This window comes from Gambusia affinis, linkage group LG11, assembly GCF_019740435.1.
Source record: "Gambusia affinis linkage group LG11, SWU_Gaff_1.0, whole genome shotgun sequence".
NCBI classification, from domain to species: Eukaryota; Metazoa; Chordata; class Actinopteri; order Cyprinodontiformes; family Poeciliidae; genus Gambusia; species Gambusia affinis.
In genome coordinates, this window is record NC_057878.1 from 28,258,032 (window position 1) to 28,275,731 (window position 17,700).

A 17,700-nucleotide genomic window follows, 5' to 3' on the forward strand; every position below is an offset into this window, starting at 1 on the left:
AAATATTTAGTTTGGAGCTAAATATTTAGCTCCAAACTGATATTAAAAGAACCTCCAGCTCATTCTAGGCAATCCAAGATGTTTCCAGACCAGATGGGATATATAGGAACATTTATTACTTTTTTTCATTACTAGGGTTGAACTACGATTAGAATCAAGATCAATTTACGATCCAAAACGATTATTCATAATGATTTTTGCTCAAATCAATAGATGCGCAAAAGGTCATCACAGTTTACTCCAATCTGGTTTGGAAGGCAAAATTTAAACATTAAAGTATCACGTTTTTAAGCTTTAAATATTAATCCATGTTTATATGGAATAACTCCTCCATTTTGCTTTGAAGGACAGTGCCACCTTTCTAAAGACAGCCTCCTTCATGGACGATAACGTTGCAATTTCCATCCAAGAGTTTTCAGCTATTTGACACTGTTTGAAGGTATTTAGTTAATAATAATAAAATTATGTGACTCCTCATATTCATGCTGGCTCTGCGGATACTAAAACCAGCGGTCTAGTTGATGAGAAATACCAACATCACAGTCCAAGGGTATTTCCGCATAAAACATGGCAACAAACGTCCGACCAATCACAACAGGCCTCACATGGCTATGACGTACCTTGACTCCGCTGTAGCTTAGCTCGCTTCGTGATGAATCTTCATTTTGCGAACTTTGCACACAGTAAAGCTCAAGTCCAGCTCGGTATTTCAGGGAATAAGGTAAGAAAAAACAACAAAAAACAAAATTAGTTCAAATGTTTTTCTTCAACGAAGACAAACTGAATCCATCTCTCTGTTTTCCTCTTTGTTTTAGCGCTTTCCTCCCCTGCGGACGTTCCAGTACCGTCTACGCTGTGACGTCACAACGTCCCGGGTAGTTTCAAAATGGAGGAGGGCATGGTTTGTTTGTTTTTCTTTCCCCCAGTAGTTTGGTACATTTTATGTCAAGTCAGAATCGTAGTAAATGATAATCGCAATTCTTTTGTGAATCGATTGTTCATCACTGCCCCTATTTTAGGATTTAAAAAAGCCAGAGAAGAGGACGGAAGAGAATGTGCATTTGACAAGTTGATCCACCCAACAGATCAGTAAGTAGCATTATTGTTATAATTATGTTTTTAATATATATATATATATATATATATATATATATATATATATATATATATATATATATATATATATATATATATATATATATATATATATATATATATATATATATATATATATATATATATATATCCTTGCACTGTGTGGCTCTGAAGACGAGCTTTTGTTCTGCCTGTCGTCACGGTTCGGTGCTTTAATTCTGGACTTGAACGTCACTTTGGTGCAGAGATTTAAAGCTGTTGCTCCTGCTGAGATCAAGAGCCGAACCTGAAGCTAAACGGTCTAATCCGGCCGGCGGCTTTTAGCGGAGGCGCTAGGCTCACCGGAACACCTGATTCAGCAGGAGCAGCGACCAACTGGCTCACAGCTTCAGCGTTACAGCGGCAGCGACATTCTTTCATTATAATGTGATGATAAAGAGAAGCTGGGGCCGCTGCATTCACTGACAGCTTGTCTGTGCCACTTTTGGGCCGAATAAAAGGAGCTGAAATTCTTGCTCCTTCGCAGATTTCTTCTGTTTTTGCTGTTTTGTAACCTGGATAAATTCTAAAAGCAGTTCCAAATGAGGATTTGATTATTGAAGGGGGCTGAAAGCTAACACCAACTGAATCGGTTATGTTATCAATAACAATCTTTTCCGGAAGCACCCTCGTACCATTTGCCCATTTGCGCATGCGCCGAAGAAATACTTCCGCATTATAATAAATTAGACCAGGGGTTTTCAAAGTATGAAAGGGTGAGCCCCCCTCCAAGGAGCCCAATGCCTGCTGCGCCACCCCCCCCCCCCCCCCCCGCGAAGGGGGGTGGAGTTGTAAAAACTCCGCCTTCAGCCCCCGCTCTGGCCAAAACCAGTGATGGCATAGTTACTTTGAAAAAGTAACTTTAATCGGACTACTGATTACTCCTTGAAAAAGTAACTTAGTTATATTACTGATTACTTGACTTGGAAAGTAACTAAGTTACACTAAAAGTAACTTTTTAGTTACTTTCAGCAGCTGCTAACAACAACGCTCTGCCTCCTGTGAAAATCACATTGATCTTTGCCAATACTTAATTGGAAGTTATTTTATAATGGTAACATCAACAATTTGTCTCCACTGATAAGGTTGAACTGAAGAGGAGATTGTACAAAAATAAAAAACATGAGTAATTTGTGTGGTCCACTGTTGTCTGGAAAACTCAAAGAAGGATTTTAAAGCCCCCCTCCCCCCAGCCTCCAGATTCTGCGTTACGCCCCTGAGTTTGATGTCGCAGCGCACAGAGCTCCTCCTGCAGCTCCACAGCTCAGATGGCTGCGACACTTACCGTAATATTAATAATTATAACGGTGCTAACTTGCCATTATAACTATTGCCAACTACGGACACGTTTATTCGTGGCTGTTTTCACGTTTATTGCGCTGTTCATATTGGTCTCGATGTTTGCAGTTTTCTGGAGCGCAACGCGAAGCTCGACGTCATTCAGAGGTAATAAATTAAGTTGACATTAACAAAGACACAGCGGGACGGATCATCCAGGAAATGATGGACAGGGAGAGACGGAGTAAAACTACCTTAATGACGGACAAATTCTGGGATTTATTGAGTCTCTGCTTATTTCCAAGCCCAAATGAGAAACTTCACGTTCAAAAACGAGCCCAAAAAGGCGCAACCCGCCGCTCATTAAACTTGCAAGTTTACTTTTAAAAATGAAGCCCAAAGCCGCTTATAATAATCGGACTTGGCGACAGAAACTCAAAATAGTTCCAGTTTTTCCACCAACAAAATGCGCATCTCCCTCCATTGTTTACATTTCTGTTGCATAGAGACGTCGGTCACTCGACAAGACGCGTAGAGGAAATACGATTAAATAACAAAAGAAGATAGTAACGCAGTAACGCAAAAATGATTTTGATAAGTAACTGTAGTCTGACTACTGGATTTGAAATAGCAACACGTTAGATTACTGGTTACTGAAAAAAAGTGGTCCGACGTCAGTAACGTTACTGACATCACTGGCCAAAACATCCTCTAAGGTGGGAAACATTTCCACTGATCCCCGCTCCACACGCGCACCCCACAGTACCAACTTTTTCCTAAATCCACAGAGTTGATCGTGTGCGTAAAAGACGTTTCTCTCACATCAGTAGACAGCAAGCAGATAGCTTTTCCGGTTTATTTTTTCCCTCGCACCGCGCCTCCCCTAAAGTGCTCTGGCGCCCCCCAGGGGAGGCGCGCCTGACACTTTGAAAACCGCCGAATTAGACTATTTAGAGCAGGGGTCTCAAACTCCAGTCTTGGAGGGCCGCAGTCCTGCAGTTTTTAGATGTGCCACAGGTACAAAACACTGGAATGAAATGGCTTAATTACCTCCACCTTGTGTAGATCAGTTCTCCAGAACCTTAATTTTTCTGTTCAGGTGGTGCAGCAGAGGCACATCTAAAAACTGCAGGACTGCGGCCCTTGAGGACTGGAGTTTGAGACCACTGATTTAGAGTAATCAAACTATTCTTTAATAATTGTCCTAATGAATGATAATTGTCATGATTTATTTAAAAGATTATACTCGTGGAACTGTTAGCTAGTCGTCAATGTGCCCTCAGGTGAACTCATCATTCTCCAATATTTATTATAATTTTACATCTTTATGGCCTCAATAATATTTTGCTGTTTTGTTTAGCTTTCTGTCAGCAATAGCCCGATGTAATGAATGGTGGAGGCTCACAGGTTGTAATTTCTGTATCATCAGGCTGTTGGGTTGGGAATTTGTCCGCGTTGCTCCAGGGATCCTCAGGCCTGCAGGTCCTCCGATAACAGCAGCAGAAATTGGTCGTTTCTTTTAAGACAGTCCATTAATATTACACAAATGAGGTTTTAAATCATTCCCCTGTGCAATCTGTTATCTGAAGGGCAGAGCGTTTCCTTGTCACAGCGAGTGGAAAAGCATAATCAGAAGTTATATTTTGGAATATTAAAGCATTCAAATCATTTTAGATTTTTTTCCTGTAACTTTGTCGATTTATAAAGTCTGAAATGAGCCTCAAACCTCCAGCTTGTTCTCTTTTGTGCACAGTAACGAGGGTAATAACATCTCCAGCACACAAGCTCTTCAGCTCAGTAATGGAGATTTGATTTACTCAGATCTGCCCTCTGGGTCCGTGTTGCCTCAGGCCAGCGTTACAATGGCTTCTCATCTCTCTTTTTCTTTTTTTCTGCCTTATTTTCCAGAGCTGCACAATTCTTTCATCTCAACAAGAAAAAAAGAAGCTCAGGCTTTTTTCCCCCACAAAATTACAATTCAAATATGCAGTGGGTCATTAAGAAGGAAAGCGAACTGACTTGGCTAACATGGCAACCTTAACCCAGATCTGGGCTAAAACGTCACTCTGAGATAAACGTGAGCTGAGATGGAGAACAGTCTTTCATCCCTCACAGAAATTTCTCCCACATTTGACAGAGAAACTGTAGGAACTGAATTTTAAAGTGTCTTTAAAAGGACAAAAACACCACAGCATTACAATATTTATGCAACATCTGCAGCAGGAACAGAAAGCAGCATAACTTTCCTCTCATGTCTGAAGCTTCCAGTCCCTCAAAACAATGTATTCACTGTATAAACTCTGTATTTTTGTAACTGCATTTTCAGACATATTTCAGATTATTGTTTACAGGTACAGTCCAACAGCAGAACTGGAGAGCTAAATCTGAGGTAAAGTGCTTTTTATAGCACTTTATTTGTTATATATATTCAACTAGTGATAACACAACGTGAACAGGGACTACAATAAATTAATCAGATTTGAATTGAAAACTACATGCAACATTTTCAATTCAGAAAGCATTTTTGTTGATAAATTATTGAATAAAATGAGAATTCAGCTCAACAACAAAGATGATTGTAGTTAATTTGTTCTTCAACCATCAGATTGGTCCAAAAACCTCACCATCAACGTAGCTTTTTAAAAAAAAACTTATTCATCGAGCTTCTTTATGGGACTGTGGATGCTGACATTAGCATTAGCATTGTGCTACTTTAGCTTAAATAGTTTCGCTGATAGGCTAACTCCTTTTAGCATAACTAAAAGTGCTAAAAGGACAATGGTCTTTTCCAGCGGCCAATCAGATCGATTTGAAGTAAAAATGAAGCTGCAGGAGGGAAGCTGCATCGTTGTCTGTTGTTGTTGTTAGCGGATGTAGTTTGTGCGTCAGATTTACAGGCGGACCAGAAACACAATACGAAGGTTCCAGCTTGGGATTCTTGTATGTTTAAAAAAAAAGTGATAAGTTGTGTTAAACATTTTAACGTGTCTGGATTTAAACATTCAACACCACAAGTTATTATTTGTTAGTGGACTAAATGCGCTCACGTCAGTTTCACTGCACACTGTGGTTGGTGGCATAAGGACAACGCCACAGAAGTGCAGTTTTTGAGTTTGTTTTTAAAGTTTGACCCAAAGAAACTTGTTTGAGTCACACAAAAGAAAGAGAAGTGAAAGCAGCTGGGAGTGGCAGTGATTTACCCTCACGAGGCTTTGCATCACCAACGAACTAGTTTATGAAATTATGGCTCTGAGAAACCTGCCAGATGATTGAAGCTTTACGATGTTGTTTATCCTGATGGTGGCGCTCACCAGCTCTCTTCGGTCACGTCTCCTAAGTACTCTATTATGGTGCTGCCACTGTGTTGTAACTCTCTGTTCCCCGGTGATTCATGAGAGACCATTTTCCATGCCGAGTGAAGCTATTAAGATGTTGCCACCGGGCCTGGCATGTAGGCTGCACCTGTCTCCTCTTCTATAAGGAGAATAATATTTCCTTCTCTGGGTTCATTAACTGTGATCAGCAGCTTTACAACGCAGACAGACTAACCAACACGTCCAGCAAAGACAACGCTTTTAACTCACAGTAGAAACAAGAAGGCAAGTTATGATAATCACACAAAGAAGGAACTGACTTTCCAAACTATTTCCTGGTATTACATCAATCCAGCCATCAGCAGATGCTGCAGAATCTTAAATATCCTGCAGATAGAAGCTGACACAAATGAAAAAATGAGTATTTTCAATGCATTTTAATGGATTTCCTTTATTTATACATGATAATTAAGAAATATGCACATTTCCAGAGAATATTGCAAGTAGAAACGTTTAAACCCAGCATGCTAATTTACCAGAACCCAGCAGAAGTAGCTGATATCAGCCAAGTTCACATTTCATTTTCACATTCTTCTTCTGAAAACAGACAGAGCATCATTTTCTTATCATCTCTGCTTGCTGAACAGCTGAAGAAAGAAACGCTTTTCCACCTTCAGTCAATAACTGCTCTGCTGATGGATAAGTGGGTCAGTCCTAATGTAGAACTTTATCTCTTCAATTACAAACAGGGGAATTCATCTCGCTGATGATAACATAAATTTTAACGGAGCGCTGCGTTGTGCTTTGAGAATTGGATTCCTCTTAATAAGCAGACAGCAGCTTGAAGAACAGACGGTCCCAGGAAACGGGTCGGGTCAACGCGGCGCCACGAAACAGCTGGACACCGAAATATGGCAGGCGCAAATAAAATCAACAAAATACGAGGAAAAAAGTTTTAATTATGAAAAGAGTTGAAATTTAACTCTTAACTCAGTCTGAATTCTGAGAAAAGTCCAATTTTGAGGAAAAAAATGACAGAATTCTGGTAAAAAAAAAACAAGAATTTAGAAAAAAGTGAAAATTCTGAGGAAAGAAATCCGATTTGATCAGATAACATTTCAGTTTTAAACTTTGAGGTTTTTCTTTCTTAAAGAGTAAACATTTGTGCATTAATTAAATGCGACTCAAGAGTTTTTACAGTGTACGTGTGCAGTGAAACACAAGGAAGTTTAAACATGTTGTCTTAACGCAACTCACTGTTGAAATGTTATTCATGTCAAAGGTGAGAATGTTGGTGTCGCAAAAATTGGGCAACATTTTAAAACATTGCTCAACTCTTTCTTTTACAATAAATGACAATTTGGCAAAATACCAATAAATTACAGTATTATAGAGAAGTCCATTTACTTCAGGAACTTTATCACAACTCTTTATAAAAACTTATATTTCTGTTAATTATAATGTTTTCCACTGACAGCTAATGAGAAGTTGACATTTACATAATAAATTAATACAGAAATGTTGTTTAACAAAAAATCTGTTTAGCACCTGCTTAAAGGTTGTTAATTTCCGAATCATACTTTTAACCTGACAGCTGAGCCCCATCAGGATGTTTATTGTAACTTACTGAATATGACAGTATTTATGTTTATCAGAGCTGTGGTGCAGAAAGTCGTCAGATTTACGGCAGAGACGTGGAGCCCAGCAGGAGACTGCGTGTGCAGTCAGAGGTGATCCATCTTGGTATTTTTAGCTGTCGTGAACTTGTTAAAGCGGCCATATTGGAACACGGCGCCCGTCTTTAACTGAAACCTGGAGGCTCATAATTTATCTGCGGTGTCATCAGAACGGTCCCTGGAGTCGCCCGGCCTATAAATACGGAGACGGCACCCGAGGTGAACCTCCTCTGATGCTCGCACTTTTTCACCTCAAACTTTGAGGCGCAGAAGGTCATTAGAAGGAAACTGTCGAGCTGCCAGCTTTCATAAAACACGTTTTTAATCCCTCTGTGTAATATCCACACACACAGGCTGCTGGGGGCAAAACAAAATATTCCATTGATTGCTTTGAAGGAGACTTGTCAACCTGCCATAATGGTCACATTCAGTGACTTTCTTTTGTTTTCTTTGAGTCTTTGAAGGATTTCCAATATTAAATATGATCACTTTAATAGAAAAAAATTTTGTCAAAACTCTTTCTGAAACATCTAGTATGTTCTTTATCCAGAATGAAAGCAACCAAAGGGTTGCTACTAGCTTAAAAATTATATAGTATAATTAAAACATTGCTAAACTAATGAATTTTGAAGCAATGGTTTATAAACGGATTATAATGCTAGTTTTCTAACTTCCTGTAATGCTTAGCTGTGCTGCTCAGGCTACTGCAGCTTGTAGAGTCCAGGTGAAGTCTGTTCTCTTGAATTTATTTATTTATTTTTCCGATTATGACAGTTTCAACAAATGTGTAAAAAAAAAAAATTGATTTTATAAAAGTTGAAAAATGAGCTCATTAAATATATCTTTCTACTATTTATTTTTTTATTAATAATTAGTTTAATTTTGAATGAAATAACTCCCTGTAATCAATGTAAGTAAATTTTAGTATAGCAATCCTAACCACAAATTAAATGTAATATTAAACCCGAATAATGCCAAGAGAATCTGTCTTTTTCCAACTTTTGTCACTGAAGTCTGACAAATAAAAGTCAATCACCAAACAGTTTTCCAACACGTTGTGTGTATTTAGAGTTTTTCATTGCTGATATAAGAGCATCCTCTTATATCAGCAATAAGACATATTGCTGATACAATATTAGCATTATATCTGATATTATATATATATCTGATCTATATATATATAGATCAGATATATATATAATATCAGATATATTGCTAATATTATAATATATATATATATATATATATATATGTATATGTAATATCAGATATATTGCTAATATTATATCAGCAATATATATATATATATATATATATATCAGATATAATATCTGGAGGTTGGCTTCGTAGCTAGCGAACCTCCAGGACTCGCTATGAGCCCTGGAGGTTGGCTATGAACCTCCAGGGCTTCATATCCTGTCCTGCCAACAGGACAGGATATGAAGCCCTGGATGCAGGCCGGGAGTCACTGCTGGCCCCATGCTCCTCATCCGACCCCTAACTAAAATATAAACAAAACTAGAGTTCAAAATATAAATAAGTGTCTGTAACCTGGCGACAAAGGAATCGTCTGACGAAGGAGACCTGAGTTCGATGGCCTCAAGTTCCCATGGCACCGCAGTCCTTTGGGCCTCAAGCTCTGCCAACATCGTTCAAACTCTTCTTCTGCCATCAGCCCCCAGGTGTCCAGCTCCCCCGACACCACAGTCCTGTTGTCCTCAATCTTTTCTGCTACCGATAATCCAGCAGGAAGCTTGAAGCCCTCATGTCACTTTTTTATTTAGAAGTACCATCTTTCAATCCAGTACCTGAGAGTCGCTGTTCGGTACATTCTCAGAAGTGCATTAGATAAGCCTCTGATCGCACGACTGAGTACAGGCATCTGTGACTGGTCTGAAGCTGCTTCGTCGGTTTCCTCATCAGATGGCTGCTGTTCCACTCTTTCCCTCAGCTGGTCCACATCAAGCTGCAGGCGTATGTTTTCATGTTCAAAGGCGTTGTTTATAATTTCCAGGGCGATGCTTTTCAGGTTCAGGGCAGTGTTTTCCTGCTGCAGGGAAGTGTTTGCATCCTCCAAGAGAGAGCATTTCTGCTCCAGAGCAGTGCTTTTCAGCTCCAGGGCGGTCTTTATCTGCTCCAAGGAGGCTCTGTTCCGCTCCAAGAAGCTGTTTTCCTCCTCTAAGACAGTGTTTACCTGGTTGAATGTGTTGTTTTCCTTCAGCAGAGCGATGTTTCTCTGCCCCAGGGTAGTGTTTTCCTGCTTCAGGGTGGTGATTTTCTGCTCCAAGGCGGTACTGTTTTGCTCCAGAGCAGTCTTTTCCTTCTCCAGTTCGGTGTTTCTCTGCTCCAGTTCGGTGTTTCTCTGCTTCAGTGCGGTGTTTATTTGCTCCAAGGCAGTGTTTTCCGGCGTCACAGTATTTTTTTCTTTTTCTAAGCTGGTGTTTCTCTGCTCCAGAGCAGTCTTTTCATTCTCCAAGGTGGTATTTATTTGCTTCAAAGTGCTTTTTTCCTGTTCCAGGGAGGTGCATTTCTGCTCCAGGGCATTTTTTTCCTGCTTCAAGGCAGTGTTTTTCTGCTCCAAGGCAGAGATATTCTGCTGCAGGGTGGTGCTTTTCTCCACCAGAGCAGTGTTTTCCTTCTCCAGGGCGGTGTATTTCTGCCCTAGAGCAATTTTTTCCTGTTCCAAGGCAGTGTATCTGTGTTCCAGAGAAGTCTTTTCCTTCTCCAGGGTGGTGTTTTTATGCTCCAAGGCGGTGGTATTCTGCTGCAGGGTGGTGCTTCTTTTCTTGTCCAGAGCAGTGTTTTCGTTCTCCAGGGTGGTGTTTCTCTGCTCCAGGGAGATGCTTTTTTCCACCAGAGCAGTCTTTTCCTTCTCCAGGGCGATGGTTACTTGCTCCAGCGTGATGTATTTCTGCCCTAGAGAAATTTTTTCCTGTTCCAAGGCATTTTTTTCCTCTTCCAAGGCAGTGTATCTGTGTTCCAGAGCAGTCTTTTCCTTCTCTAGGGCGATGTTCCTCTGCTCCAGGGAGGTGCTTTTATTCTCCAAAGCGGCGTTTTCCTGCTTCAGTGCGATGTTTATTTGCTCCAAGGCAGTGTTTTCCTGCTTCACGGTATTCTTTTCTTTTTCCAAGCTGGTGTTTTTCTGCTCCTGGGCAGTATTTTTTGGCTCCAAGGCGCTTTTGTCCTGCTCCAAGGAGGTGTATTTCTGCTCCAGGGTATTTCTTTCCTTCTCTAGGGCAGTGTTTTTCTCTTCCAGGGTGGTGTTTTTCTGCTCCAAAGCAGTGGTTTTCTGCTCCAGAGTGGTGTTTTTCTGACTCAAGTCTTTGTTTTTCTGCTCCAATGTGTTGATATTCTCCTTTAAAGTTCTGTTTACGTCGAATAGTTTTTGTAATTCCTCGTCTTTGTCCTGAAGGAGCTTGTCTTTGTCAAGTGCAACTTTTTCTACGTTTATAACTTGAATTTTCAGCTCCTCAATTGTTTTAATATGAGACTGTCTCTCAATAGACATCATGCCAATTTGTTTCAAGATGCCTTCGAGCTTCTTTGTCTCTCTAGCTAAGGTCATTTGTAAATCTTCATTTGCAGAATGAGAAGTCGACGCCTTGCTGCTTTGACTCATTGTTAATTCCTTTTGTCTGGACAAATCCAAAAACTGCTCAATGTTTTCCTTTATTAGTTTGTTAGGATTTACCTTTTTATCTTGAAAAGCTTTTGTTTTCAATCTCTTGTTGGGATAAAATCCTTCTACTTGCTCTCTCTCTCTCTTCCGCCAGGGTAATGACCCTGAAGTCAAGAAGTCAAGAGTGCAGCTTTGTGATGCTCCACACAGTGTGCATCACTCTTTATGACATCATCAATTTGCGTGATGTCACAAATTGATGTCACTAATTCAGCAGAACAACTGGAAAACTGCTGAAGTTTGAATAAAAACAAACTTTACGGCTGAATGCAGCTCGGCTTAGCTGATTGCTATTGGAGACAGTTCATCTGGTAATATATCACCAAGGCTGAAATCAGCACTTGGAAGACAGCGGCTCTTGAGGACAATGGACTGGCACAGCAGGGTGCGAGGACCAACGGTCAAAAGGAAATATTGTGCCCGAAAACAGAAACGGGGAGGCATGTTGACCCATGATGCCGAGGAAGCCACCAATCCCAACTCTCTTTCTGGCCAATGTCCGCTCACTGGATAAGAAAGTGGATTTATTCCATCTGAGTTTCTGCAGAGATGAAGGACTGTGCCGTTCCTTTGCCTAACGTAAACCTGGCTTAACAGCAACATGCCATTGAGCCTTCCAGATCAACGATATTCAGTTATTCCAAGCGGACCGTGACCAGCGGTCAGGAAAAACACGAGGAGGAGGACAATGTATGTAAGTGAATGCAGGTTGATGGACTGGTTAAACGCTGTCGGCCGTACTGTCTGATTCAGGAGTTTACTGCGGGGTTCGTCACCATTGTTTACATTCCATTGGGTGCTAACGGCAATGAAGGAGCTGTATGACACCGTTAGCTCACTGCAGATGAAGCACCCAGAGGCGTTTTACATGAGTTGTGGGACTTTAACCATGTGAAACTGATGGCAGCTCTGCCCAGTTTTTACCGGCATGTCATCCTTCTTACACTGTGGACTTTATGTACACCAACAGAGCTCTTCCTCACCCCCAGCTTGCCCTCTCCGATCACATCTCTATCCTGCTGGCGTCAGCATATTGTCCGCTGAAATGCTGGACATGGATTAGGCCATGGAAGAAGATAGTCACTGTGTGGCCCAGGGATGCAGCCTGTGTTCTTCAGGACGGTTTTCAATGCACAGATTGGGAGGTCTTCAGAGAAGCGGCTACTTATGAGGGAGAGATGGACCTGGAGGAATACGCCTCCTCTGTTCTTGGCTCCATCTCCAAGTGTGCTGATGATGTCACCACCACCAGGACAGTAACCTGTTACCCAAACCAGGTTACTGTTTGGGTAACAAGTTACCCAAACAGCATCCCTGGCTGAAAGCATCCCTGGCTGAAAGCTAGGGATCCCTGGCTTCATCACCGCGTTCAGGACGGGTGAGGCATCAGCACTCCGAGAAGCGACCCAGGGTTAGGGTTAGGGTAGCCCTAACCCTAACCCCTCACTGCCAGATACACTTAATAAGTTCTATTGCCGCTTGAGCATCCTAACACCCCCGTCAGCACCAGACTAATGTCACCTCCTGGTGATACGCCTCTCTGTGTGATCACAGCAGATGTGAGAAAATCCCTCCAGGAAATCAACCCCTGTAAGGCTGCAGGCCCCGACAGTATCCCAGGTCGGGTACTGAGGGGAATACGGACAGTACCAATGTTTCAGTACTGTCTGAAACATCTTCAGCACCTCACTGTTACTGGCACCTGTCCTCTCCAGCTTTAAGACACCACTGTTGTGCCTGTCTTCAAGCGCTCCACAGTGACAGGCCTGAATGACTAGCGACCGATAGCCTTAACATCAGTAGGCTCCACTAATATTATGCTGACCCATTGTCGATCCAATTTAAAAATACTTTAAAAAAATAAATGATTTCCTCATAGATGTAGCTATGATGGTTGTTTGAATGAGGTTTCTAGTAAAAAAGCATGAAAACCTGTTCCAATTATTTTGAAATGGCTAAAATATGGTTACCCCAAGTAAGTTTGGTGAATAAAGAGTAAATATTACCAAGTTCACAGGATTTGTTGCTGGTGAAGAGGGACTAAGAACAATTAAAGAGATTGTAAGAAAAATAATTATCTCCCATATTATGTATGGGACAGACTGGCGACCTGTCCAGGGTGACCCCGTGACCCCGCCTCTCGCCTGGCACGCAGCTGGAGAGGAACCAGCAACCCTCCTGACCCCATTAGGGACGATGGATGATGGATGGATGGATGATGGATGGATGGATGATGGATGATTGATGGATGATGGATGGATGGATGATGGATGGATGGATGGATGATGGATGATGGATGGATGGATGATGGATGGATGGATGGATGATGGATGATGGATGATGGATGATGGATGGATGGATGGATGGATGGATGATGATGGATGGATGGATGGATGGATGGATGATGATGGATGGATGGATGGATGATGGATGGATGATGATGGAAGGATGGATGGATGATGGATGGATGATGTGATGGATGGATGATTGATGGATGATGGATGATTGATGGATGGATGGATGGATGATGGATGGATGATGGATGGATGGATGATTGATGGATGGATGATGATGGATGGATGGATGATGGATGGATGATGATGGATGGATGGATGGATGATGGATGGATGATGGATGGATGATGGATGGATGGATGTATTATTGATGGATGGATGGATGGATGATGGATGGATGATGATGGATGGATGATGGATGGATGGATGATGATGGATGGATGGATGATGGATGGATGATGATGGATGGATGATGGATGGATGATGATGGATGGATGGATGGATGATGGATGGATGATGATGGATGGATGGATGATGATGGATGGATGGATGATGATGGATGGATGGATGGATGATGATGGATGGATGGATGGATGGATGATGGATGGATGATGATGGATGGATGATGGATGGATGGATGATGATGGATGGATGATGATGGATGGATGGATGATGGATGGATGATGGATGGATGGATGGATGATGGATGGATGGATGATGATGGATGATGGATGGATGGATGATGATGGATGGATGATGGATGATGATGGATGGATGATGGATGGATGATTGATGATGGATGGATGGATGGATGATGGATGATGATGGATGGATGATGGATGGATGGATGATGATGGATGGATGATGGATGGATGGATGATGATGGATGGATGATGATGGATGGATGATGATGGATGGATGGATGATGATGGATGGATGGATGGATGGATGGAGAACAGGTTATTTCAGGCAGCTAAAATAAATGGCAAATAAAGAGCAAATGTCATCAAATTCACATGATTTGTTGTTGGTGATGAAAGGAATAAACACAGTTAAAGACTTGTTGTTAAATTAATTAGTTCCCATGTTATGGAGGGGGGACAGATTATTTCAGGCAGCTGAAATATCCATTCTCTCCTCTCTTCCCCCAACAACTTTAGAAAATAAAGAGCAACTGTTTCCAGATTCTCAAAAATTGTTATGTGTGACAGCATGTAGTAGAAATTTCCTTAATCCAGTAATCTGTCATATTTTACATTAAAACGGGATTTACCAGAAAGTCTGCACTCTCATATTTTCAGGAAGTCTTTTTAAAACAACAGCTGCCGATTAAACTGAATGTTACAACCTCGACATGATTATCTGAGTTGTTTTACCGAGAAATCGATCAGAAGAGCCGTGAAAATGGTCAGATCCTCCAGATCCGCCTCTCTGGCTGCAGTGCGCGCTCCCGACACAGGGGGAACAGATTTTCACAGGGGAACTGAATTTCGCACAAGACCGGGCGTCTTCCTCCCCCGTCCCTCCTCTTCCTCGCATTATTCCCGTTTGGAGCGGAGCGCTGACGTCAGTGAACTTCCAGCAGCTGTGGAGGCGAGCTGAGGAAGAGGAGGAGATGAGAGCGCTGGATGTGGAGCTTTCTGGGTTTCTCCGGACCTCCGCGGGTTTCTCTGTGAGTACAGCTGGTTTTATTTTATTTTATTTTATTATTATTTTTTAATCCGGTCCGGCTCTGACGCTTTCTGGTCGGGTTTGGAGTTCGTGGCCGAACCTAACGGGAAACTTTTGTTGCTCAAGTCGCTGCAAAGTGCAGCTCGGAGTGGCTCCGCTGAAATGTCGAGTCTTGGCTCGGTTTCGGTCCAAAAATCTTTTATTTTTTCCGTTTGCAATGTGCAGATCTGCTTCCTCCGCTGCGCAGAATGCGCTCTCAGGTGGCGCAGGATGCCGCTGTTTGGTTTTGGCGCAGAATGTTTGGATATTTCTCAAAGTGCCACGCTGGGTTCGGCAGTCAGTTGCAGGTTGTTGCTGTAAATCCCAGCATGTGGAACATAAAGTCGACTTTATTCGAATAATAATCGGCTTAGATGGAGAGAAATGGGACGCATTCCTTCATGTGCAGCGGGTCGGAACCGCTGGAGCGGGTTCGGAAATGTTTCAGGGACTTCTGCTTTTTGTTTTGCGCCTGAACCATTGCATCCGGTTGTGCAATGAGTTCGGTTCGGGTTGATTTTAAACCCAGATTTCTCTGGTAAATGATTATAAAGTCTATCTGAACTTCTTTCTGGACTGTCGCAGGTTTTTAGGGGAAAATAGAGGCTGTGGGAATGAAGGTTTTGTATATTTTCCGCATTGTTGAATGGAAAAATTGCCGCAAAATGCATATCCAATTAAATTTAAATATCCTAAATATCTGCAGGTTCAAACTGCAAATAAACAGCATCACCGATACTTCCTGACATACATGCCTCTCTGCTTTCTTCATGCCTCAGACTGAATGCATGTGGTGATGCAACAGCATGAAAACGGAACATAATGATGATAGTTTGCTAGTTTATTCTGATTGTTTTATTAAAATGTGTTAAATATGCAGTAATTTGTACAGTAGGTTGCAGACAGGTGTGTTCATTTTTCATTTTTCTGCCGGTGTCAATGCTACCTATTGTTAATATACTTGTTAATTTTAATGAATAATTTCACAGATTTTAACACGATCAGTTGCATTTTTAGTTCCGACGAGAACCTTTGTTTCCACTTGTTTCTGGTATGGCAGTAAATCTGATGCACAAGTGACATCTGCTAAGCTAACTACATCTCAGTCCAGCGCTCTTAAGAGCGGTACTAACAGCATCATGGAGGAGCATTGTTGTGATGCTGAACACAGGAGCTTCTTAAAGAGACAGAGACCCAATTTCAAGACATTAGATTATAAAGTCAGATTTCATTTAAGTCATTTTTTTAATCAACTGAAAGTAACATAGTTGTTTTTTGCTTCAAAGTGCCTATTGAAAGCATAAGAATATTTAATAAAGTATATTTATTAAATCATACAAATACACTCTCGTCTTTGTCCATTTTTGGCAACATTTATTTTACATTTAAATGTTACCAGATTACTTATTTAACTTATGTAACTAAAGCGCAAAAAATTTAATTTACTTCTTTGTATTTAACTTTTTTCAAGACTCTTTAGTTGTTTAAGTATTGCCAATAATGTTGTCGAATAATAAAATTACAGTCATATTTTCAAACTTTCTGTCACCTTTTATCATTTTGGAGATAAAAACGCTGAACCATTGAAATCAGCTCTAATGTACTCAGAATTCAGAGCTTCGTACTTCTGCTTCATGCTCTTATTTTGAAAGAACTGGAGATGGGCAGTTATTGCATCCTTCATAATGTTTGGTATAATGTCAACCTGTCAATGGGACTAGAGATGGAAATTAACCACATGGCTATAGTCTCATGTATTTACATTCATTAATACATATTGCCCCGTTTTTAAAATAAACCTGAACTTGAAATTAGAATTGAGATACTGGATAATAATAAACTTTGATGACGTTTGCAAAGCTAAAAAAGCTCAAGTTTTCTCCAAACCACAACCAGAACAAGGTGTTTACCACAAAGTGGAAACTCTTTGCTGCCACCTAGTGGTTGGAGGTATTCCACAAAATTGTATCTAAAATGGTTAAAGTACATTCTAAATGTATATGCTTCCTATAATTTGTATTCAAATGAACCTTCTGCTTAATTTAGATGTCAAAAACAGATAATGTAATTTTAAAATGGTTTTAAGTGAATTCAGATCATAAGGCCTTAAAAACAGAATGAAACACGAAGCTGAAACAATCTGCAGCATGTTGTAATCTACAGTTATTCATGTTTACACCCAGTAAAACAACAGAAACAGGCAGAAAGAGACGCCTGAAAGCCTGGATGTCAGAGCTGATAACTCAGGCGGTCCTGTGATTTCACCTGACGAGGTTCTGATTGGACCAAGTTCGAGCCAAAGAAGCAGCAGGAAAGTTTTCAGTGGAGATGATTGATTCTGTGTTTTAGGCGACATGCAGAAAAATCCCTGGCAGACAAAGTGGTGTGAAGCTGCAGCCGGCCCCCTGCTGGGCTCAACCAGACAGAAGCTTCCGGATCAAAGGATTGTTTAAACCTTTAATGTGTTCGTTTTACTGCTTAATGATCCAACGTCTCTCTGCTGGATCTAAAGACCAGGAATATTTGGTCCAACAGCCAAACGTCCCACTGCAGCTTGTTAAATTTACCTTGTAGAAATTACAGTAATGCTACGTTCTTATTAATTATTATGACAA

General features: G+C 41.0%; 2 protein-coding genes across 12 annotated transcripts in view; one reads left to right on the plus strand and one right to left on the minus strand.

The window, feature by feature from the left end:
- The first annotated feature begins 604 nt into the window (after window positions 1-604).
- The window catches only part of gulp1a (GULP PTB domain containing engulfment adaptor 1a), a 63,042-nt gene continuing 45,946 nt past the window's right edge, over window positions 605-17,700 (plus strand). For 3 of the 11 annotated variants that reach the window (XM_044131231.1, XM_044131226.1, XM_044131228.1), the window contains exons 1-3: window positions 609-721; window positions 816-901; window positions 1,020-1,089. The gene's annotated coding sequence lies outside the window, so the exon portion shown is untranslated. Of the gene's footprint in view, window positions 722-815; window positions 902-1,019; window positions 1,090-14,879; window positions 15,048-17,700 lie in introns of those variants that run through there. The other 8 variants (XM_044131227.1, XM_044131229.1, XM_044131230.1 and 5 more) reach the window with 7 other exon arrangements.
- On the minus strand, window positions 8,751-11,154 carry LOC122839545 (girdin-like). Its single transcript, XM_044131225.1, has one exon. The coding sequence runs from the start codon at window positions 11,019-11,021 to the stop codon at window positions 9,183-9,185; it is 1,839 nt and encodes a 612-aa protein (XP_043987160.1). The 5' UTR covers window positions 11,022-11,154; the 3' UTR covers window positions 8,751-9,182.